Here is a 25,559-nt window from a genome sequence, read left to right as displayed (position 1 = left end):
CGTTCACGATCTGTGTATTGTTTTCAGAAAAAGTATAAATACATCACAGATAACATTGTAATTTCCTATTTTTTTTTAAACAATAATACATACGTATTATGTAGCTTTCACATCACATAAAACATTTTGAAACGTTTTGAAAAACTGTAATTTTAAATGGTATTTTAAACGGGTCTAGTGTTCATATTGCAGCAGATTACCATTTAAAAATACTGTTTAAGTACAATTCACATCACCAGTCAAGCCGTTTAACCTCTGAACACATTTCTACCCACAGCTTATTTCCTGGTTCAGGGAAGGGACACAAGACAAGGGACAGCCTATCACAGTGCTCTAACCTTTATTTTTTACTAAATACCATTTCAGTGCCATTCAGACAGCACAAAAAACGGCTCTGAATTGGCTTTAAAACGGGTAGGACTCTGCTTTTGGTACTTGTTTCCTAGCACGGCCACACCGATATCAATCTTGACAGTCTTGAGCATCGCATCGCATCGGTGGTTTTTTGGTATGGTTACGATGCTCCCGACCGATAAGATACCCCCGATATAGTTATGTACTCACGATGTCTTTTTTTCGCGTCGGTATTCATATCGGCATCTTGTTGATTGAGTCGGGGCCCTTTCAATTGTGTACCCCCGACCGACGCGATACTACCGATTTACTTTTCTCACGATCTTTCACGATATTTCTATTAAATCGCGTCGGTCGCGTCGCATGTTTAAGGAAAACCCCCCGATGCTCACGATGCACACGATTTTCATCTGTCCCATTGGCCCAACGATTTTCCCGCTGTTTAGGCCCTTTTTAATAGGCCCAATTAATCTATATAGTCCAACCCCCTATAAAATCTCCCTAGTAACATATGTTTTAATGTGTTGGAATGTGTGTTTCTATGTCAATATGAAATCTTCCCTCTGTAATCTGCTCAGTTACAGCATCAATGTCAATATTTACTGTGATAGTCCGGCCCCTTACTTTGACAGCCCCTTATGTTTTATTTTCCCCTACTGCCTTTGTGGGTTTGTCTCGGTAGGAGTGAGACGTGTATTCAGTTGCTGGTGATTTCTTGGCTGATTGATCCTTTGCTGGTGATATCTCCCTGATTGATCTTGTGCTTTGAATACTATTTGCTGTTGATCCTGAGCCTTGTGCTGCGGATTGCTGCTGATCGAGTGGATTATTGCTGATCCTGATTATTCTGCGATGGATTTCTGCTGATTCTGACCCTGAGCCGTGCTGATCTTTAGTCCTGAGCTGTGGATTGGTCTGCTGTGGAGTGCTCTGTGGGTGATTTCGTGACCTCTGAGATGGCTGAGGTGAATATGTTCTCACTGCCTACAAGTGAGGAGGAGGCAGTGGCGTTTCTGCAGCGCCATCATCTGCTGCCATCAGAGGCTACGTGCGACAATGGTCATCCGATGCGGCTGAATTTGAAGGAGACCATGTGGCGCTGTAATGTGAGGGACTGCCGTTTGAAGAGGAGTCTGAGAGCAGGACTGTTCTTTCCTGGCTGTCGTTTGCCTTTCTTAACGCTGGTCCGCTTCATATTTTCCTGGGTGCAGGAATTTACCAGCATTGACTACTGTGAGAAGAATTTGTCCCTCTCTAAGAAGACGGCTGTCCTGTACAATAAGTACATGAGGGAGGCCTGCCTGCTGGACCTCATGGCGCAGCCGCAGCGCCGGATTGGAGGTCCCGGCATGATCGTTGAGGTGGATGAGACCCTCTTCGTGAAAAGGCAGGCAAATGTTGGCCGAGTTTTGCCTCAGCAATGGGTATTTGGTGGCATATGCAGAGAAACAGGGCAGTGTTTCGCCACCAAGGTTGCCACTCGGGACGCCAACACCCTCATGGAAGCTATCCTGCAGTTTGTGGAGCCGGGGTCTCATGTGTACACTGATTGCTGGAGAGCCTACAGTACGGCCCAGCTGAATGCTGCAGGATATGAGCATGCCCAGGTGAACCACCGATATAACTTTGTCGACCCTACAACAGGGGTTCACACCCAGAATGTTGAACGGATGTGGGGGGCATGCAAGTGGCGGAATAAACGCCACAGGGGCACCGCCAGGCATATGCTCCAGAGCTATCTTGAAGAATTCATGTGGCGGAAGAGCCTGGGACAAGATAACCCTTTTGCCCGCATACTAATTGCCCTGACTTTATTGCCCAAGGACTCTTGATATTTACCCCCATTTCTTTTTCCCCCATTAATGCTCATGTAATATGTTTTGTTTGCAATGACTTATATACAGTTTTTCTATTTTCATTTGAAAAGTAAAATTTCACCATTGCTTTTAAAACACTTGTGTTTCTTGTCTCAGGTGAATGATTTGTGATGGATGAATGCTATGGAGTCACACCACCACTATCCAAATAATTTTTGGAGTGCGTTGAGTGTAGTGGACCACTAAGTCAAAATCGTGGTAAGCGCAGCAAACCCCAAGAAGCGTGTGTGGGTTATTAACATTATAATTTGCATAGGCTTCTGGGGCTTGTGGCCCTAACCATGGTTTGGACACAGAGAACCACTTTTTTTAAGCATACTAAGCATGATCAACTTGAAGTTGACATGTTTAGTCGACATGTCGACATGATACACATGTTGACATGTTTAAAAGCATATCGCGTCGGCCGCAATGTACTGTGAGCTTAACAGCTCAATGCTGCCGACCGACGTGACATGTACTTGTATAAGCACTATATAGTGCTTAATACTGATCTTAACATGTCCGTCGCGTCGGGGCCGTTTTACAACGGCTCCGACCGACGCGATCGATCAGTATTAAGCACTATACAGTGCTTAATACTGTTCTTAACATGTCCGTCGCGTCGGGAGCATTTTACAATGGCTCCGACCGACGCGATCGATCAGTATAAGCACTATACAGTGCTTAATACTGTTCTTAACATGTCCGTCGCGTCGGGAGCATTTTACAATGGCTCCGACCGACGCGACCGATCAATTTCGAAGTAACTCCCCGTATTACGCGCTACACCGTCAATAAAAGAAATATCGCGTCGGTCGGTCTTATGCATTGTCGTGAGCGTAACATCACCCCCCGACCGACGCGATATTTCTGCCTGCCGGAAAAAACGCGCCAAAAGCACTCTGGGGAAGGACATCAGCAGCCATTTTGATGGTAATCAGTCAGAATACGCAGCAGCTGTGTCTGGCTCCCTGCCCCTGCACAAAACAGTAAGTAGATTTTGAGAATTACTGAGCATAGGTGGGCCTTTGGGTTTGTGAGGAATATATACAGGCTTGGGAGGGTGGGGGGGGGGGGGGGGGGGGGGGGGGGGATTTGGAGGGGTGGGGGCGCTTACTGTGGTTATACATGTGTCCTTCATATATCATTTTTTTGAGGATTAGGGGGTTAGCATTGGCTGTATAGAGTGGATAATGCTTATTTTCAAGGGGTAGTGCTTATCTAAATAGCTAGAAAGTGTTTATGTGCAGTAGTTTATGAAGTGTATGACTTTTGTGTCATGGCAATAATGATAATCTGGATACAACAGGTTTATGTGCAGAGGATATCATGTGCCTGGAAATGATGTACTGTGTGTTATAATACATACAGAATAGTCTGTTGTTTCTGATAGTAATGCATGGTGACATAGACTGTAATGATTTCTTGGTACATATTTGTAAAATAGAGCAGTTTGAGGTGTCTTGTGCTTGTTATTGAAATGGTGCAGCAGGCAGTATGCTGTGTCTACTTTATAGTAATGTGCATGTAAAGTGGTTGGTAATCGAAGTGTGAAATGGCCCCCACAATTGTTTTTTTTTTTTTTTAAATTCAATCTTTATTTTTCCATTTTTCTTTTAAGTACAAAATAACATTTAAAAAATTACTAAGTTTAGAACAGTAGGGTAGCAAATCTTGACTTTACATGTAAATTCCTTCCCCTGTGCGCAGACAGGTCTTCTATATGTATCTTACCAGTGTTAAGCACATTGATTGTGTCAAGTTATGTGGATCGGTGTCCAATGCCCATGCGCTCCTTACCCATGACCCCAGTAAACTTATCTTATAATAAATCATTAAATTTATTTTGCTTACTTTTGGTGTTTATCCTTTCTTAGCGTGCATATATCTTAATTCATAGTATTAATGTATTTGTGCAATATGGTTATATACAATACAGCCATTAAGTATGCTGTATATACTGTGTAGAAAAAGAAAAAGAAGTGTTGCAAATATTAGTACCTACAGACTAAGTGCACTTGTGCAAAAGAGAGAAAAAAAAAAAGGAAAGAAAAAAAATATTAACCCAGTCTGTGACACTATTTCTGTAACATATTTTGTTCCCTCCAATTGCTACTATGTGGGCGCTTGGGGGTGGGCACCAAACCACCCATATATCCCATTATATGGAACGGTGTCCAAGACCCTTGCGCTCCTCATCCATAACCCCAGTAATCTTATCTTATAATAAATCATTAATTTTATTTTGCTTACTTTTAGTGTTTATACTTTCTTAACGTGCAAACTTCTCAATTCATAATTTTAATGTATTTGTGCAACATAGTTATATATAATACAGCCAATAAATATGCAGTATGTTCTGTGTAAAGTAACCTACGATTCTATAGTGCACTAGAACAAAAAAAAGAAAAGAAGAAGAGAAAAAAAAAAAAATATTTTGTTCCCCACATTTGTTACCATATGGGCGCATGGGGATGGGCACCGAACCACCCACTTGTATCTACATATAACACATATAGCACATAGATTACCACACCTACTTGCTCAATTACTTAGTATCCTCCCCCCCCCACCCCACCTTTCCTAATACATTTGCAACAAGTATTTACGTCACCTACTCGCTCTATTTATTAATACCCCTCCCTCCCCCCCCTACCTCCTCCCCACCCCTCCCACCCTCCCCTGGCGTTGGAATAATTTTGTGCTACTATATATAGTTCTTTAAACCAATTTTTAACTATTAGCTTCCTTCCTTCTCCCCCAGCTTCTTCCTGGGCTTCCTCTCTACCTCCACTCCATCACCCTCCTCCCCGCCTTACGCTCGGGGGTTGGCCTCCTCGTAGGCGGACCATCTACCCCAGGTGTTATGGAATTTCTGGATCGAGCCCCTAACCTTGTGGACGTATTTCTCATGGCCCTTTGTTGCATGGACCAGTGCCAGCCATTCTTCCAAGCTAGGACTTTCCTTAGCCATCCACCTTCTCGCTATGCATATCTTAGCCAGGGTACAGAGCTGTATCAGTAATAGCTTATCAGCCCTACCCAATGGTACATTCCCCATTATAGCCAAGATACACACTCGAGGGGTGCATATAGAACTGGGGAACCCCACGGACGACAGAGTTACTATCACTTTCCTCCAAAACTCTGCTACCCTGGGACACTCCCATATGAGATGCCAGAATGAACCTGTATTGGCCAAACACTTTGGGCACCTGGTGTTACTTGTCCCCCTGAATTTATTCATTCGATCTGGTGTTATATATACCCTGTGGAATATGAACAGTTGGACTTGCTGGAATCTGACTTGGTTTGTGGCTTTACTGATGTTACCCAGTGCCTCCTCCCATTCTTCCCTTTCTATTTCCCCTAAGTCCTTCTCCCACTTGTCCCTCAGTTGAACCAAGTCCTCATCTTGTACTTGTAATAGGGCTTTATAGAAAAAGGAGACCCCGTGTCTATGGGGGGATCTTTTAATCAGTTTTTTTGTGGGGGATTCCCTTATGTCCGGTCCGCCATTGCGGAACTGAGTTTCCAAGGCGTGTCTAACTTGCAGATATCTGAAAAGGTAATTATTTGGTAAAGCATATTCATTTTTCAGGGACTGGAAGGTTCTCATATTCTCCTCCGCATATACCTGACCTATGTTCCTTACCCCCTTTTGTGCCCAGGTCTCCCGCATCTGAAGGTCCCTCAGCTCCGCAAGGCAACCGGCCCCGTGCAGGGGAGTTTCAGGATCCAACCCGCTACTCCCCATTAGTGTTTCCACTGCTCTCCAGGCCTTAACGGCCTGTTTTACTAATGGGGGCCATCTATTTCTCATATTGCCAGACAGTAATAATTGTAGAGGGGTATATCCTGGGGTAACACAGCCCACCATTGCCTCAATTCTTTCGCTCTCGTCCCCCCTTTTAACCCACATCTTAATGTATGTCATTTGCGACGAGAGGTAATATAGCCTGAAATCTGGTAGGGCCAGGCCCCCATTTACCTTTTCTCTGGCAAGAGTTTTTTGTTTAAGCCTAACTCTCTTATTACACCAAAGAATAGAAGTGATCAGACCCTCAATCTTTTTAAATATATGCCTCGGGAGATATTGGGGAGAATGCTGTAATATGTACAGAATTTTAGGTTGGACTATCATTTTGACCAGGTTGACTCTGCCCGTCAGGGACAGTGGCAACCTGGCCCAGGTTTTTATTTTAGTCTTCATATATTCCATTAGGGGATTTAAATTCAGGGGTATGAATTTAGATATGTCCCTGGAGACCCATATACCCAGGTATTTAAACTCGTCTGCCCACTGCAGTGGTGTGGCCTCGTCCTGACATAGGGAGTGACTACTATGTAAAGGGAGAATATAAGACTTACTCCAGTTTATTTTTAGTCCGGAGTTAATGCCATAGTCTTCGATTATCCCCATAACCCGGGGTAGTGCCAAACGGTGGTCGTGAAGGAACAATAGAATATCATCGGCATAAAGGGCAATACGGTCCTCTGTAGTGCCAATTTTCAAGCCCTGGATCAGTGGATCTTCTCTGATCATACATGCCAGTGGCTCCAGCGCTATGGCAAATAGTGCCGGTGATAGTGGGCACCCTTGGCGAGTGCCACGTTCTACTTTAAACTTAGAGGAAATAAATTTGTTGACTGATACCCTAGCTGTTGGAGAAGTGTATAACAACTTCACCCAGGTTATAAAAACAGGGCCAATACCGGCCCATCGCATCGCTGCCCACAGGAAATCCCATTCAATTGTATCGAATGCCTTTGCGGCATCAAGTGAGGCCACCACTGCGTTATCCTCTTTGTTTTGGGAGAACTGGAGTTGGCCATATAATCTCCTCAGATTAGTTGTGGTTGACCTCCCAGGCATGAAGCCTGTTTGATCCCCATGAATGGCTTCTCCTATAACCCTGTTTAATCTAGTCGATAAGATTTTAGCTAATATTTTTATATCATTAGTGAGCAGAGATATGGGCCGGTACGAGTCCATATTTTTGGGGTCCTTATCCTTCTTTAGTATAATTATGATTAAGGCTTCTGCCATGCTAGCTGGTAGTGTATTACTGTCGTATAGCATATTAAATAAGTCTATGAACTTTTGTGAAAAAAATTTACTGTATTTTTTATATAACTCTTGTGGTATACCGTCGATGCCCGGTGCCTTACCTCCGGGGATCGACGATATAGCCGTTTCCACCTCATGGAGGGTCAATGGGCCGTCCAGCATCTCCCTGGCTTCCCTTGAGAGTGTGGTTGTTTTCATTACCCCGGACAGAAACCCTTCTATGTCCTCGGGGAACCGGCTTTGCCGAGAGGCGTATAGATCCCGGTAATACAACCTAAATTTCTCTGCTATCTCAGGGGTTTGATACACCACCTCCCCCTCAGGGGTATGAATCTCCACAACTGTATTCCCAGGCTGGTCCGTTCGTGAGAGGTAGGCCAGAAAGCTGCCAGGCCTGTCCCCGTTAGCATACATGTTATGTCCAGCAAAGAGCTCTTTATATGTTGTCTTATCTACAAGGCATTTCTGCCAGGCTTCCTGGGCCTTATTCCATTCCTTCTTGCTTTCAGTTGTCCCTTCTCTCAGGTATTTCTGCTCTGAAATATTACACCTTAATTCCAAATTCTGTTCCTCTTTCTTATATGAGGCTTTTAAGCCTGAGATTTCTTTTATCAGGGTCCCTCTAAGGTAGGCTTTAAATGCCCCCCAAATATTTTCAATCGACCCTGAGCCCCTATTTTTATCCATAAACTCCTGCCAGGAAGCTTCTAGTTTATCTCCTGGTTCTAGGAGTGTTGTCCAGAAGGCATTCATTTTCCAATAGGTAAACCCCTTAGTTTCCCCTATGTCCACTACTATTTCCAATGGCGAATGATCTGATATTCCACGAGTCCTGTAACTTATTTCCTGAATGCGGGGGAACCAGTCCTCTGATACCAGTGCCAGATCAATTCTGGAAAAGGCATCATAGGAGCTGGAAAAGCACGAGAATTCCTGCACACCAGGGTGTCGCTCCCGCCATGCATCCCTTAAGCCCATTTCGCTGATTAAAGATGGAAAACACATTCTCTGCGGGCCCAGGGGAGTGTTAGTGCGACTTTTCCTGTCAAGTAAGGGATCTAGCGTATTGTTAAAGTCTCCTAGGATCATGACTGGAATATTAGGGAAAGTTGCCATAAACTCGGCCGCCTTTTTCAATATCTCATATTTGAATGGCGGGGGTATATATACTGATAATAGCAGAAAAACCAACGTGCCCATTTTACATTTCATAAAAACATATCTGCCTGCCGTATCCACCTGTACTGTATCTTTGGAAAATGGAATGCCTTTGCGGATCAGAATAGAGACCCCCCGGGAAGAAGATGTAAAGGAGGAGTGGAATGCCCAGCCTATCCAGGCTTTCTTAAGATATAGGAGCTTATTACCCACAAGATGCGTCTCCTGTAGGCAAATAATATCTACAGCATATTGCCTAAGTTGACGCATTACCAGCGCTCTTTTTATTCTATTATTCATGCCCCGTACGTTCCATGACAAAAAAGAGTATTTTGCTAATACCATACTATCGGGGGTAGAAAATGGGCCCAGTGTGGCATACCTCTCTTAATAGGGCTATAAAGAACAGTGAAACCCAACGCCGTGTGTCCCATCCCTTCCCCCCTCCCTGCATGCCCTGCACCCTTCCTGACATGCCTCGTCCGCTCCCTCCCCCAACTAGCCGCCCCACCCCCCAAAGCCACCCTCCCCCCCTGCCCCACCCCCCCCTTTTTTTTCCCCCATTTTTACTTTTCTTTTGGGGACAATCTATGTAATGACCACGAGCTAGGAGGCCTCCCCCGCCCCTTTATATACAGTGGTACCCCCGGTGAACGCCCAAGCCTGCAATACCTCGAAATAAATACATAAAAAAAGATGAAAAAATAGATAAATAGATAAATACATAGGCATACAGTATACATATAGGATGCCTTAGCTTATCAGACAATACTATATGGCAGAAAGGCAATTTCGAATGTATCACTACCAATTCTGGGTGAACCCCCAGATATCTTCCAGTAGTCAACTGTTGCCCTAGTATGGGGGCCGCAAACATATGGCCCAGCAATACTTCCTAGTGCAATGATACCTAGCCCCACCCTACTCATAGCTTTGACTGCACTATCTGGGCAAAAAAAAAAAAAAAAAATAGATAAATAAATAGATTTGAAAGTACATAGACATGCAGTATACAGAAAGAATACCTTGCATTATCAGACATTACTGTATAGTAGATTAATAAGTTCCCATATGCGGCTGCCGATTCTGATTAAACCCCCAGATAGCTTACGTTAGTCAACGGTTACCCTGGTATAGGGCCGCAAGCGTATAATACAGCAAGGCTTCCTAATGTAATGATATCTAACCCCGCCCTCCTCATATCACTAATTGCTCTATTATAGTCTCATGTCGGTCCAGAAAAAAAAAAAAAAAAAAAACACAAATGTCCGTAGTGATCATTTTAAGCCTCAGATTAATCAGCTAGTGTTCATTTGCCTGCTTGCAGGAAAATTACCGTCCAACCAGTTTGCAGCCTCTTTAGGTGTATTGAAAAACTTGGTTGAGCCCTCGTGTGTGACTCGCAGTTTTGCAGGAAACAACATTGAATACTGCAAACTCAGATCCCTTAACCGTTTTTTAATCGGGTAGAACTGGGCTCTTTCCTTCTGTACTTCCCCCGCATAATCCGGAAAAATAGAGACCTTCACATTGTCCCAAACCGGGGAGCCCTTATCTCTGGCCAATTTCAGGATTAAATCTCGGTCTGAGTAGTGCAGGAGTTTGATAATGAAAGTACGTGGTGGCGACCCTGGAGGGGGGGCACGCATCGGCAATCTGTGAGCTCTTTCCACAGAGAAAAATTTAGAGAAAGTCTCTTGACCATATGACTCGATCAGCCAGTTCTGTACGAACTTTTCAGGGTATTGGCCCTCGGCTCTCTCTGGTAGCCCCACAAATCTTAGATTATTTCTGCGGGCGCGCCCCTCCATGTCGACCAGCTTGCCATTAATGGCCTTGACTTGAGAAACCAAATCTTCAACCTTCCCTACCAGGGGAGTGAGCCCATCCTCCAAATCTGAGGTTCGTTTTTCGACCTCCTTTACTCGCTCTTTGATCTGTTGCACTGACTGCTTGATTATGTTCAAGTCCTCCTGAATTTTTTCAATTTTGTTTGCAAGGCGGCCCTCACTGGCCGCTAAGGCATCCAGTACTTTTTGGATTGAGGTGTCGCGCTGTTCTGTGGATTTATTGCTATCAGGGGAGGTACCGGGGGGGGAACCGTCCCCTCTGGGGGTGGATGGTGGGGTTGCCAGGGGTCTGGCAAATTTTGCCAGGCGTTTTGCGGCCGTGACATTTTGCATTTTTGGCATGGCTTCAACCACCAAGAGAGGTTTGCTTGAATTGGAGGTAGTAATCCTACAATCAGTTACTGTGCTGTAGGGAGTATCGGACGTCCCACCCAATCAATTACTGGCTGGGTTCTGTTAGCGAAAATAGGTCAGGCGACAGCAATCTCATGCAGCCGTGTCCTAATAGTTCCCTTTGTGGGGGGGGGATACAGAAGATGTACCACTAGCCAGCCAAAAAATCACACAGAGCAAGCAGCATAAACGATGTCCCTCACGACCGTGTACTGGCAGTCTGCTGTTATAAGGGGATATCCCAAGCATTCAATGGCAAGCAGTGCAACTCATATGGACATAGTACATAAAGGGCTGGCTCATGCCCAGTACCTCACTCCCTGTGTTACTGCCCGGACTCCGTGCTTGAGTAGGGACTCTGCGTGGTGTCCTGTGCGGGCAGATGACCCCCCGGCAGACTTCCGTTGCGCAGCTCCAATGTGCCGCTGCCGCACTCTCTCCTGTATCGCCCAGGCTCCAACCGGGTTTGGCTGTTGCTGGCTGTGCTGCCCCACAGTCCTCTCCAGCCGCTTGATGTGCGCTGGTGCTCGCTGCCGGCACCGGCTTCCTCACTGCCAAGGCTCACTGCTCACTCCTTCCGGCTTCCTCCCGACTCTGCCTCTCCCTGTATCGCGTGCACAGATGCCGGGTGCGCGTGTGCCCAGGACTCCTGTATTGCCGCTTCTCGTCTGGCGTCGAGTCCCGACGCAGGTGCACCGGGTATGTTTTTAGCAGTTAGGCAGGCTTTTGGAGCATTCACCTGGGGAGGTTAAATATCAGTAGCACCCAGGATGGTGGAGCGGGAGAGGACGCCGACTTGCGACCTACACCCTGCTCGCCGTGGTCACGCCCCCCCCGGCCCCCACAATTGTTAACACCACCCCCACTATCCACGTGCACCCGAAGCGTGGCGAGCGCAGCGGTACGCGTCCTCCGACCTTTTCATGCCCTACTATCCACGTCGGCGTGGAGTTGAGAATAGAATAGTGTGGCGAGCGCAGCGAGCCACCGAGCCCGAAGCGTGGCGAGCGCACGCGGATACCTTCACAGGTAAGCGCGTCCCTTCGCGGGCTTCACAGGTGTCCACATCACCACGGACACCTGTGAAGCCCGCGAGGGGATGCGCTTACCTGTGAAGGTATCCGCGTCCCCTCGCGCGGCTCGCTGCGCTCGCCACGCTTCGGGCTCGGTGGCTCGCTGCGCTCGCCACACTATTATATTCTCAACTCCACGCCGACGTGGATAGTAGGGCATGAAAAGGTCGGAGGACGCGTACCGCCGCCCCTCGCGGGGCTCGCTGCGCTCGCCACGCTTCGGGTTCACGTGGATAGTGGGGGTGGATTTGTATGTCATTCCATTTTGATTAATGATGTTTTTTTTATTTGTTTTGTGGAATTGCAGTTGCTGTTATCGGTGAATATCACCTGGAAAATTTAAATCCAACTGTACACAGTTTTGCATCCGAATAATGTAAGTTGTGCTTAAATTGTGCTTCTAATTAATTTGTTAATGTTCCTCAAAATGGCTTTTTTTTCCAGTGTACCACCCCCACTATCCACGTGAACCCGAAGCGTGGCGAGCGGCGGCGGTACGCGTCCTCCGACCTTTTCATGCCCTACTATCCACGTCGGCGTGGAGTTGAGAATAGAATAGTGTGGCGAGCGCAGCGAGCCACCGAGTCCGAAGCGTGGCGAGCCCCGCGGATACCTTCACAGGTAAGCGCGTCCCCTCGCGGGCTTCACAGGTGTCCGTGGTGATGTGGACACTTGTGAAGCCTGCGAAGGGATGCGTTTACCTGTGAAGGTATTTGCGTCCCCTCGCGGGGCTCACTGCGCTTGCAACGCTTTGGGTGCGTGTGGATAGTGGAGGGACACAAATATATAATTACTTCTGTTGTCAAATGTGGTGTAAATTGCATTTATTATATCATATGCTATCAATATCTCAGATAAAAGCTTTGTTTTTTTCTCGGATTCTATTTCAGTTTGATTGTGATTTTTTGGCCCTTTAAGGGAATTCGTTTAAAACTCTACATTTTTTTACACCTGCTACTGACTGAGGTAAATATTAGTCGTTTTTTTGTAGTGTGTTAATGAATAACAGTGCAGTGCGTTAATTTTAATAGTGTAAACCTCATTTTTTTTTTTTTTTTTTACAGAATGGCCCGTCAGGTCGATAAACACCTCATGAAGAAGTTGATCGATCTCTACAAAGAGAATAGATGTCTGTGGCGACAAGATCACATAGATTTTCACAACCAGGCAAAGAGGAATGAGGCCTTTGGGAAGATCTCGGCCTACGCTATGAGACGTGTCCCTAATGCAGACGTCACGTGGGTCCGAAAGAAGTTTACTAATATGCGGACAGTGCTGGTGAAGGAGCACAATCGGGTCCAGCAGTCGCGATCTTCAGGAACTGACCCTGCAGATGTGTACCAGCCAAAGTTGTGGTACTATGACCGTATGCTCTTTATTGTGGAGGATCAAGGAAGGAGGGAAACAGAGGGAGCTGCTACGGATGAAGACTCTTCATCCAGTGCACAGGAGAGTGCTGACGTAGTAAGTATCTAGTTCAAAAATGTTCTGAATGTAAATGTAAGTGAAATGCAATGTTTTAACTTTTTTATTTTTTTATTTTCTTTTCGTTTTAGGTAGTTCCCTCTGAGTCGACGCAGCAGGGTGAGTCGTTGTCGGAGGTGGCGCCTCCTGTGGTGGCGAGCACGTCATCAGCTCCCCCCAGGAGGCGTAGAAGGAGACAGGCGACAAGACCTGCTGCTACCGGCCAAGAATATTGCTGCCCCTACAAGGAGGAAGCAGTAAACAATCCCCCAGATGATTGCAAAATGTTTACCAATCATGTGTGCGCAGAAATGCGAAAGTGGAAGGGTTCAACACAACACCACTTTAAGCGTGTGCTGTATGGCCTGATGTTGCAGGCAGCAGAGGATGATATCTGTGCTGACTGCAACGGAACGTCATGCCGCAATGCGCACAGACAGCCACCATGCCCACACCCACATCACCCCCCCATGTTCAGTGCGCCGGTTGCTCCTCCGCCTGCCCCTTACTATGCGCCGGGACCCCCTATGCCACCTCCCACTGATCCCTCGACTTTGCCTGGGACTGTGTACTCCGCATTGCGGAATGTGCAGCCCTCCACCCCAGGCGAAGAGCGTTATTTAAATTATTAATTTGGCTAATTTGACTTTTAATTTATAATTTGGCAGCAATGTTCTTGTTTCTCTTCCTTTCTGAGTTCTCTATAATAATCAGTTTTTAGTCATGTACTACAATTTTGGTTGGTGAACGTTGCAGTGCGGTCTTCCTGAATTTTGCGATGGCTGTACTAGTTTTGCTCCTTCACTAACCACTGTTCTGCATATTTGTAACTTCTTTCGGATTCATGTGATTGTTTGCATTAGTGGGCACAGTTTTGTAGTGTGCCGTGATCTTCCCATGCCTCATTTCAATTTGCCTGGTTGTGATAGCCAGGCATCTATTCTCTTTGTACTGATCGATCAACTTCTTCTGAGTTTGTATTGTGTGTGTTTAAAAAGAAAAAATGATATTCATATTGTTAAAAAAAAAAAGAAAAAAGAAAAAAGATATAAAAAAATTGACATTTATATTGTTAAAAAAGAAAAAAAGAAAAAAAACATAATATTTCTATTTATTGTTTAAAATAAAGCTGTATTTAATGTATATTTTTTTGTATGTAATGGTCAAAATTAAAGAAATGGCAAAAATGTTGCCGTAAAAAAAAAAAAAAGGTTTTCAATAAGTAAAAATAAACTTAAAAAAAAAAGTGGTTAAATCTATTATCATGTGTCGTGTTATTTATTATTTCAGGTGTAAATGTGGGGTTAAATTTGAAGCAGCCATGTGAAACCATGAGATGGGTGCTTCAGTGCTCCCGATGGGACCGATAGTTCAGGTGTAATTATAAATAGGGTGTAAATGGGTGCTTGCAATAAAAAACATTGCGTCGCTCGCGTCAGGGGCATTGAATAATGACATTCAGTGCTCCCGATGGGACCGATAGTTCAGGTGTAGTTATAAATAGGGTGTAAAGTGTAAATGGGTGCTTGCAATAAAAAACATTGCGTCGCTCGCGTCAGGGGCATTGAATAATGACATTCAGTGCTCCCGATGGGACCGATAGTTCAGGTGTAGTTATAAATAGGGTGTAAACTGTAAATGTGGGTGTAAATGTGGGTTTGAATTGGAAGCAGCCATGTAAAACCATAAAATGGGTGCTTGCAATAAAAAACATTGCGTCGCTCACGTCAGGGGCATTGAATACTGACATTCAGTGCTCCCGATGGGACCGATAGTTCAGGTGTACGTAGAAATAGGGTGCAAACTGTATTTGTGGGTGTAAATGTGGGGTTCAATTGGAAGCAGCCATGTTAAACCATGAAATGGGTGCTTGCAATAAAAAAAATTGCGTCGCTCGCGTCGGGGGCATTGAATACTGACATTTAGTGCTCCCGATGGGACCGATATATGGTAATACACCCGATATCGGTGATTTCTTCAATTATCGCGTCGGTCGCGTCGGGGACAATGAATACTGGCATTTAGTGCTCCCGATGGGACCGATATCTGGTAATCCACCCGATTTCGGGAAATTCTTCAATTATCGCGTCTGTCGTGTCGCGGTAATTGAAGCATGGTACACGATACACACGATTACAAAAAATCAAGAGAATTGCGTCCGTCGGGGGTGATCGCGGCCCTTAAAGTGCACTAAATAAGAGCCGCGACCACTCCCGATTGTGGCCGTGCTAGGAAACAAGTACCCTGCTTTTTAAACGTGTTGAAATACCAGTTAACTTTAAATGGTATTTCAACTATGACACTTTCACACTGCAGCCTTAAACGTTTTAAAAGGCAAAAAAACGGCAATATACCGTTTTAAAAGTGTGATGTGAAAGCTACATAAGACTGTTGTGAAGACAACATAGACTGTAACAAATTTTACAAATCAAAATAAAGACATTGTTTATCGAGACCAGGATTGGCCCTATAAAATTTAGTCCAAACACATATAATGGATGTACATAATAACACTAAAACAAAATAAAAAGGGGGGGGGGGGGGGTTGACAAGGGATAGAGAGGAAGGTGGGGGGGAGTGTTGTCAAGAAATACATGTGTAATTCTGGTTTGAAAACATGAAGAACTACCCAACAATTTGTTAACCCATATGAGCCAGGAAACAGTTTGGAGTCACCCTAGCAGTCACTTAAGCTTCTCTACCGTCAAGATACATTCCGCAGCAAATGCCATGAGGTGGTCTCAAACACCTTCAGTATATCGGTTTGGGTTGGAGAGTCTAATGATTCAATAAAAGGGGCCCACTTCCTTTAAAAGTGTGCTACCCCTTTTTCCAAAGCAGGATACAGGGTTTGTCTATCACTGGGGTAGCCAACTCCAGTCCTCGAGAGCTACCAACAGTTAATGTTTTCCAGATCACCTCACAGAATCACAAATGAAATAATTAGCTCCATCTGTGGATCTTTTAAAATGTGTCAGTGATTAATGAGTGCAGCTGTGCAGCAGTTAGGTTGTATGGAAAATGTGAACTGTTGGTAGCTCTCAAGGACTGGAGTTGGCTACCAGTGGTCTATCATAATACAATGTTGTCAGCAATAAAGCTTTAACAGCGCTGAAAAGGAGGAGTGGAGGAGGTCCGATTACATAAGAGAACTTATTTAGCAACTGTAATGATAGTTGTAAACAAGGGTCTGGATAGCTTATTGTGTATTCCTATATTCCAGCTAGAGAAATTAGTGCATAACAATGTGGTGGCTCAGTAGAGAAGTGGCTATGGAATACAAAATTTATATAATTCATAACCTTACCCCAAAACTACTTCACCTTGCGACAAAGCTAGAAAGTATGGTAAAAGGTGACATTTTAGGCAATGCCCAATCTCACTTAGAACCATGTGTCACCTTCGTGCCTTGGATATGTGCTCGCAATGGACTGTTTGTTTAGGGACCTCTTGTAGCCACGAGCTTGGAAGACATTGCAATTCAAAGTCATAATAAAGCAAAAGTGATTCTTGGGACGTATTGGAAGAATGTCACAGGACCATGTTTCCACTGTCACTTTCAACACTTTAGTAGGTCCAGAATTAATTCATTCGGAACATAAATATTTACACTTGTATAGATGTAGCATTATAAAAGCTAACAGTGAATTGGGTCTGGGGAGGTTGAGATAAAAATTTGTTGGCCGACGGATTTGGCATAGTGAGTAGTTTGCAAATACACAAAGAACTGTTTTTGTGGTATTTGGAATCTATAATGAAGTGTAGTGAAGAGGAAAACCATGCCACCCAGGTTAAAGACAACTTTTATCTTCTCTTACCACTGCATAAAAAGAGAAATGTCCATCCCCGAAGGGAAAAGTGGATTACCCTAAAAAATTATATACTTAGAAGTAGGCATGTGCAGAGCCGGATTGACCTGGATCTCAAAACAGGATCTATAGAGTAGGAATAGGAATAGAGTAATGTATCCTATCTCTGGGTAATGGTAATTTAGGAAGTGCGATTTTTAGGTGACCTCCCTTCCATACAAAAGTAGGGAAAAGATTTGTGACATAATGGATATCCGAGGAAGATAATGAAATGGGTAACATTTGGATGGGAAAGAATCGTTTAGGAAGTGCAATGCTTTTAATCAGAGAACGATGGCCTAATAAAGATAGGGGGAGTAACTTCCAGGTCTCCAGCAAATTAGCCAACTTTGTAAGGACAGGAGAAACATTTAGTTGGTAGTGAAGACAATTGTCTGGGAACAATAATACCTAGAATGTGAAATGGTAATCCTAAAATGACTATAAGCTGGGTCCCTTAGATACTCAGCAGAGATACTTTCCAAAGGGAGTTATTCTGATTTGTGAAAAGTGATCCCGTAGCCAGCGAATGAGACAATTATGGTCAGCAAATCCATAATAATGGGAATAGATGAGGTTGGGTTGGAGACAAAGAGCAACATGTCGTCCACAAAATGTGAGAGTTTAAGGAGGTTATTCTGGTCATTCCTTCTGGCAAATTCCTTCTCAAATGGACAAAATCATGTCCACTGCAGGTGGGGTAGATGTTACTTGTGCAGAGAGAGTTAGATTTGGATGGGGTTTGAGTGAGATCTATATTGCAGTGTAAAAATAAAGCAGTCAGTATTTTCCCTGCACAGAAACAAAATAACTCACCCAAATCGAATTCTCTCTGTACATTTTACATCTGCCCCCCTGCAGTGCTCATGGTTTTGTCCATTTAAGAAGGAATTTGCCAGAAGGAGTGAACCAGAATAACCCCCTAAGTTCTGTCTTGTCAATAGAAACACCAGTATAGTCTGCTGTAATGCACGAGACCACCACCTAGTGGCATAACTATGGTCCCGCAGACCCCGCCGCGGCTTGGGGGAGCCAGCGTTGGCGGGGTTTGCGGGAAACGCTGCAGCAGTGCCACACAAGTCTCCTCCTCCGCTATCACCCCTACTTTCCCTGACCTGCGGATTCTTGCGCAGAGATGCAAGAAAGAAAAGGAAGGGGAGCTCTGCTGGACAATGCCTGCATTGTATACAGAATGTATTCAAAAAGTGCAGCTCTGTGGCATAATGTGTAAGGACAGAGTAGAAGGTGTATGATCTCCACAGCGCAAAATATCACAATCAGCCCAGGGTGATACACAATAAGCTTCCACCATAAAAAGCTTTTTGAGAAAACATGCACACAATAAATAATTTGTGATACACCCACTGGCGAATGATATTCACTTACAAAAGTAAGTACATGATTGAAGGATCCAATATGAATAAATGTTCTATAATAAAAACAACAAAGAGACCATAGTGCAATATTGTAGGGCAACTGGATAAATGAAATTCAATTATTGCACTCACAGACTGGATAATTAAATGCGCATGTCAAAAAGGGGTCTTTTCCTGAACCCAGACTTTCGCAAGAATTTTCCTCCAGTTAAGTTGACCTAGAATGCTGAAAGAAGGCCAGATAGTGCAATACCAGAGAGGTAACATAAAAACAATTTATTGATACACTCACAAAGATAAAAACAAATAGGCATATCACCCAATCCTGGGTTAAAACGATCCGGTCCTAAGGACAAGCATCCCAGTGTGTAGGTTCCCCCACAGATGACCACGGGTGGTTCCCTCGTCCGGTCCGTTCGGTAGCGACAAATGCTTGAGCGCGCTTTCGGGCTAACACGAGCCCTTCCTCAGAAGCAAGTTGCCGCCATCGAGCGGGGCGGCTCCTTAAATTCCCCGCCGATAATTAGACAGATCCCCCACCGCTGCTTCTTCCGCATTGTGGAACCGGATGTGACGTATGGATGACGCCGCCAGACACCAGTTCTCGCGTCTTAACTTCCTTGTTTGCGTTCCAGCTGCCGCGCGGCTTCCTGTCTTTTGGAACGCACGGCCATTTTGATGGGGGTTCTTTCACAATTGACGCTGATACTCCATTTTTCTTATTGGTATAGTACCAGTCCATAAATGTCCATTGATTATACCCAAAATATAAACAATAGAACAATAATATTAAGAATAAAAGTAATTAAAACATACATAAAAATCCAATGCCAACATATAGGCTAAAAGTGCGAAGTGCTGTAAACCAGTGCTTAAAGGAACCATTTTAATTCGAAATCACCATTGAGACCCATAGGTACTAAAGTTTTTAATTTATATATCCATTGCATCTCTGCCTTTGCAAGGCGAACCTCAATATCATTACAACGCCAATTTGGGTGTATTTGCTGGATTCCCCAAAATGATTTAATTTGACAGGGGTCACAATGGTGATTTTTCTTAAAGTGGGCTGACACAGTGTGACATTCAAAACCTTTTTTAATATTGTAGACGTGTTCTGATAGTCTGATTTTTAGACTTCTGGTGGTCTTTCCCACGTATACTAACCCACATTTACATTCGATACAATACACAACGTTCCTTGTATTACAGGTTAAAAAATCTCTAATGGGATAAAAAGTCCCTTTCACTTGGAATTCCTTTATTTTACTAGGTCCCTTTGTGGCTTTGCACATTTGACATAAGCCGCAACGGTGAAAGCCCTGACTGCGGATGCTACTTCTTTTTGGTGCATCCAAAGCACTCCTTACTATGGCGTCTTTGATGGTTTTTGAACGTTTGTATATAAAACGGGGGACCAAAGGAAGTTCAGGGCCTATCACAGGATCCTTTAAAAGGATCTTCCAATTTTTTTTAAAAATGTTTTCTACTTCTTTATGTTGGCAATGGTATTGGCTAATAAAGGACCATTGGGAACCATCATCCCTCTCTTTTTTGTTTTTGTTATCCTTGTAGATCAGAGATTCTCTTGTGATGTTATTGACTCTTTCCCTTGCTGTATTAATTAAAGTTTGGGGGTAACCTTTTTCTATAAACCTTGCTTCCATCTCTTCAGATTGTTGTTGGAAGACGATAGGTTCTGTACAATTTCTTTTTACCCTAAGAAGTTGCCCATAAGGGATTGCATCCAGCCAGTTGCCATGATGCTGGCTAGTTTTATCTATAAAACTATTTGAATCTGTTGTTTTGCGAAAAACTTTCGTATTCAAATTGCCTTCTTTTACATATAAACAAAGATCTAAAAAATGTAGTTCTTCCTTACTCATAGAAAAAGTTAATTTGATATCTCTGTCATTGATATTCAGTGATTCACAAAAAGATGTTAATTGTTCAGGGCTTTCATCCCAAAAAAACAATACATCATCGATGTAACGGCGCCAGAGCACCAGGCCCGACCCCAGCACCCCTCCATGCCATATGGTACTTGATTCCCAATATGCCATGAAGAGGTTGGCGTAGCTGGGGGCGAACCTGGTGCCCATCGCCGTACCAACCTTCTGCAAGTAATAGTGGCCGTTAAAGTAGAAATAGTTGTTCCTTAGGATGAATCTAATTCCGTTAAGAATAAATTCCTTCAGTTCTTCTGAATAGTCTGAACTGTCTAAATAGAATTTAACGGCTTCCACTCCTTGGTCTTCCTGTATAATGGTATAAAGGGTTGCTACATCTGCACTGGCCATAATATACCTTTCTTCCCATTTTATTTCACTGAGAACTTTAAGAACTTCATTCGAATCTTTCAAATAAGAATTAGTCTGTTTCACGAGGGGTTGTAGGTAGTGATCTATCATGGCAGATAAATTTGCAGTGATACTATTTGTCCCGGAGACTATTGGTCTACCCGGGGGGTGGAGGGGGTCCTTATGAATTTTGGGTAGGACATAAATGGTTGGTGTAGACGGATATTTTACATTTAGGAACTCAAACTCGGATTTAGTTATTGCCCCTTTTTCCAGGGCCTGCGTGGTAAATTCTACCAACATTTTAGTTATTTTAGGTAATGGGTCATTTTTTAATCTAACATATGTTTTACCATCTTGTAGTTGTTTATCAATTTCCCCAATATAATCGGCTACATCCATGAGTACCACACCCCCCCCCTTATCTGCAGGTTTAATTATCACTTCTTTCTGCTTTTTTAAAGATTGTAGTGCCTGCCATTCTTTTCTAGTTAGATTACACTTTTTACGTTTTTTCTTTAGGACTTCTTCCACCTCCTCTAAGACTATTTTGTTAAAACAATCTATGAAGGATCCTCGTTGGTGTGTGGGATAAAATGTCGATTTGGGACGGAACTCGGACCCGGATGGGCCTCCGGTGTCGTCTGTTTCCGTCCCTTCTTTATTTAAAAAGAATTTTTTTACAGTTAATTTTCTTATATATTTCTGTAACTCCACAAAAAAGTTGAAATCCTCAGTTTTACTGGTGGGGCAATATTTAAGACCTCTTTTAAGGACTCTTTCTTCATCTCTAGTTAAGATTTTTTTACTTAAATTAAAGATTTTTGTACCATTATCTTCAATTTTATCTTTAACTAGTTCCGTTTGCATATTTAAAGGTTTTTTTGTTGTTCGGTTCCTATTCCTAATATTTTTCCCTCCTCTTTTACCGCGTTTTTTTCTATGTTTAAGATTATGTTTAAAGACATATTTTGGAAAAGATCTCTCCTGAGTTATCTTCTCCATCTGTTTCTTGGAGTGCGGTCTAAAAAAGAAGGGGAACCTTGTTGGGTTTCCTGTAATAACGGAGCATACCGATTATGGTGAGTTGGTCCTTCTAGATCCTCCACAAATTCTCTATTCGGCCACCTTAATCTAGAATTAGACTCATTTTGATGTCTATTCCTAGGAGTAAAAAATCTTTCTTTAATAGGATGGTTATTGTTCTTACTACGCCAATTTTTTAGATTGGTCCTGTCTGATTTAGTCCATTTTTTGGTTATCTGTTTTCCTCCCATTTGAATCTTGGGTGGTGGTGGACCTTTAGGGACAGTGGGGACTGTGACTTTAGGGGGATTATTCCCCTGAAATGATGTTGAAGGAGTATCAATGACGTTGAGATCTCTCAAATATTTTTTTCTCTTCTTTTCTCTTAGCTCTCTATTATCTTTAGAAAGTTTGGACATTAATTCTTTTTCTGATGATTTAAAATCTTCTAATTCTTTAAAGGGGTCTAGACGTTTTTGTAATCGTTCTAACTCCTCATTAATGGAAATCAGATTTTTCTTACGCTCCCGAATGATTAAGCCCATTAACTTTAGGCTACATTGCTTAAGGACTTGTTCCCAGTCTTTAATAAATTCATCACTGGCATCGGTTAAGGAGGCCACTTTTTGAATTTTAAGACCCTTAGGTACCAAGTCCTCTGAGAGGTAGCGTTCAAGGGTGTTGACCTCCCACCAACAACGGTTTTCTTTGAGTGTTAGGGTTTCTAATTTTTTCATAGCAGTTTTTAAATCACCCCCACATTCATCTATACAAGAATTATCCTTAGAAAAAATACCATTTAGAAGTTCATTTCTATTATCTCGAAATGATAACATTTTCAAATGCAGCTAGGAATATAATCACACTAGGTGGAAATTTGGCAATAACAGAGTAGAAGGTGTATGATCTCCACAGCGCAAAATATTCGCAATATATCATTCGCCAGTGGGTGTGTCACAAATTATTTATTGTGATAATGTGTAAGGGACATTTACAATGTATGGCATATTGTTAATGGTCATTGCGGTGTGTGGCATATTGTGTAATGGGCATTACCCCTTGAAGCAAGGCCGCACATACTTTTTTGTATGTGCGCATTCTTTATTCAAAAAATATGTAATTTACTGTTAACACTGTAAGCTATATTGCCTAGAAACAGCCCTATTGTTTTACCAAAATGCTATGGGGGGGTCACCAGAAGCTTTTTGGGGGAGCAAAATTTATAGCGCCGCCAATGGTTCCAGCACCAATGCAAAGAGCAACTGGGACATGGGACAGCCCTGTCTAGTGCCACGACCGACTGGGAAGGAATTGAGAGGACAGGTAGCCATTTCTATAGACCTGTGTAGTTGAGGCAGCATATAAATTCTGAACAAGAGATAGAAATTGGGGAGAGAAACCAAATTTAAGCAGGGTCCTGTATACTGTAGATCAGTGGTGGCCAACCTGTGGCTCTTGAGCCTCATGCGGCTCTCCCCCTTGTAAAGTGTGGCTCCTGCTCCCACTGCTGCCCACCGTCTGTCCCAGTCCCTCCTGCTGCCGGTTCCCTGAATCCCTTCTCCTTCTGAGGGGAGGAGAGCACGCATCGCGCATCTCTCTTACCCCTTACTGTGCATCCTTGTGACTGGGCCGTCCACCAATCAGAGCTTGTGGGCCAGCAGCCAATCAGGAGCCGGCCAGCGAGCTTTGATTGGTGGGCGGCCCAGTCACAGGGAAGTGAGGGGGAAGGAGACGCGCGGTGTGCTGTGCTCTTCTCCCATCGGTGACATGACAGGAGGACTGCAGGGGGACGCCAGACTGTCCTCTCCCCGCCTGGCAGCAGCAGCAACAACGGTGAGTGCTGCTGCTGGGAAATTTGCACTGTGGGGGCATAGCAGTTTGTGGCACTGTGGGGGCATAGCAGTTTGTGGCACTGTGGGGGCATACCAGCTTTTTGCACTGTGGGGGCATACCCGGCAACGTGTGGTGCATACCTGGCACCGTGGGGGGCATATGTGTATATGGCACTGCACTATTGGAGGCATATTTGTATTACACCCACCCAAGGGGTCAAAATTGACTACGCCCCTTTTTTTGGCGCGCGCATGATGTCGGCTCTTTAGCTTGACTACCGATATTTTTCGGCTCTTTACCTCTAAACGGTTGGCCACCCCTGCTGTAGATGATCCCAGGTAATTAAGTCAAATGCCTTCTCTGCGTCTAGGAAAATAATAGCTCGGGGCATTGAAGTAATGTTGATGCCAGATGACTGGAGCACAGTGTAAGGTGGGGGGTTTGAAAAGGGCGGTACACCTGTCAAACCGTAACGCAGGTGCCCTAAGGCGAGCTCAGGGAGATCAGAAACCTCCTATGGAGCAATAGGACACTGCCACTGAAGCACAGATATCACTTTCCTGATATTTATCATGGATTGTCGACCCCAGATGAAACCAGTTTGATAAGGGGCTATAACAGATGGGAGAAGTAGTTTGAAATGATCAAACATCAGTATATTAAAAATTGTAAAATTTATATATTTCTTTAAATAATTTATATAACAAGGAGATAGGGCGTTAAGAAGCAGGAAGTTCAGGATCACGACCTGGCTTTGGGAGTATTTTAACCACTTCAGTGGTATGCCCGGAGCTGTCCCAGAAAACTTCTGGGTATAGCACAATATGTAGGTGTGCGTCAGTGATGCCTCCAGCGGTGCACCACCATCTAGCCGCAAACACCTTCCCCCACCCGTGGCACTCCCCGCCACTGATTACTTCCCTCCGCCACCTTCCGCTGCTGCAGAGCACTCTCCCGGAAGTTCGAGCGCCTGAACACACGTTAAGTGTTTTTTCTTCCTTGACTAAATTCTGAACTTAGTATGTTATAATTTTGCCAACGTCAAGCATGTTCACAACAACATGTGTAAATATGGTACTATGGGCTCGATTCAGACTCAAATTCAGGGTGATTGATAGCTGGGGTGTTTGTAGGTGGCAGCCTGCCTTTTTCTGGGATTGCGGCCTACAAATGTAGACGGGCCGCGCCGAGGGGAGAGAAGGTCGCTGACATCAGCAGCAGCCTCAATATATCCGCGGTCATTGACTACGCTTACTACGCTGGCCGCGGGAACACTACGCTGATTCTGACAGGGACGCTACACTAACTACGTAACAGGCGCCATGCTTTTACACAAGTACCACACTCGCCAGACCATTTTCTCCAGAATGGCAGGGCCTGGGGCAGGCAAGGGGCTGCAGCACGTGAATGCCAGTGCTTTATGGGCATCCCCATAAGAAATGCTGTGTGTTCCCCTGAGAACGAATCCTAGTTGCTCCAGTGTCTACCCATCTTAATTTATACACACATCCACTACATCATTTAATTTCAGTATACTTTGACATAGCCACAAGGTGGCAGTCTATAAATAATGAATCTATAGAACACATGGAAGATTAGACCAAAGCTAAGCAATAGGGTTTAGCCTGTACAGTATATGTACCCCACATTCTCAGATTTCCCGATCAGTAATCTGCATTTATACTGGCCACCCCCACCACCAATTCATTCTTTCTTAATTTCTTTAACCATCAACACTATCAAAACCTTTTTCCTGTTTGTCCCTGATTGTTCTATTAAATTGCCTATCTGATTTTTTTAGGTGCATTGCAACAGCTACAAACCCTAAACCTTTATTTGTAGCCTAACATAGCTCAAGGTTGCCTACTTTTGAAAAACAGTTTCAGGGTGTTTTTAGCATACTTGCCTACTTTGAAAACTAGTTTCAGGGAGATTATAGTTGGTGTGAGGATAC

At 44.0% G+C, this 25,559-nt stretch overlaps 1 protein-coding gene across 3 annotated transcripts; it reads left to right on the top strand.

The window, feature by feature from the left end:
• The first annotated feature begins 11,965 nt into the window (after positions 1-11,965).
• LOC146058877 (uncharacterized) lies at positions 11,966-14,327 on the top strand. 3 transcript variants are annotated; one of them, XM_083171079.1, is made up of 4 exons: positions 11,966-12,134; positions 12,649-12,724; positions 12,823-13,222; positions 13,315-14,327. In XM_083171079.1, the coding sequence occupies exons 3-4, from the start codon at positions 12,824-12,826 to the stop codon at positions 13,852-13,854; spliced, it is 939 nt and encodes a 312-aa protein (XP_083027205.1). In that variant the 5' UTR covers positions 11,966-12,134; positions 12,649-12,724; position 12,823; the 3' UTR covers positions 13,855-14,327. The 3 variants fall into 3 exon arrangements, with proteins under 3 accessions (XP_083027205.1, XP_083027204.1, XP_083027203.1); XM_083171078.1 differs by having other exon boundaries at positions 12,649-13,222; XM_083171077.1 differs by lacking the exon at positions 11,966-12,134 and having other exon boundaries at positions 12,390-13,222.
• The last annotated feature ends 11,232 nt before the right edge of the window (positions 14,328-25,559 follow it).

This window comes from Crinia signifera, chromosome 2 (assembly GCF_055691185.1).
Source record: "Crinia signifera chromosome 2, ASM5569118v1, whole genome shotgun sequence".
Classification (NCBI taxonomy): Eukaryota; Metazoa; Chordata; class Amphibia; order Anura; family Myobatrachidae; genus Crinia; species Crinia signifera.
Note: the sequence above shows the minus strand (reverse complement) of the source record. Positions and strands in the feature narration are given on the sequence as shown.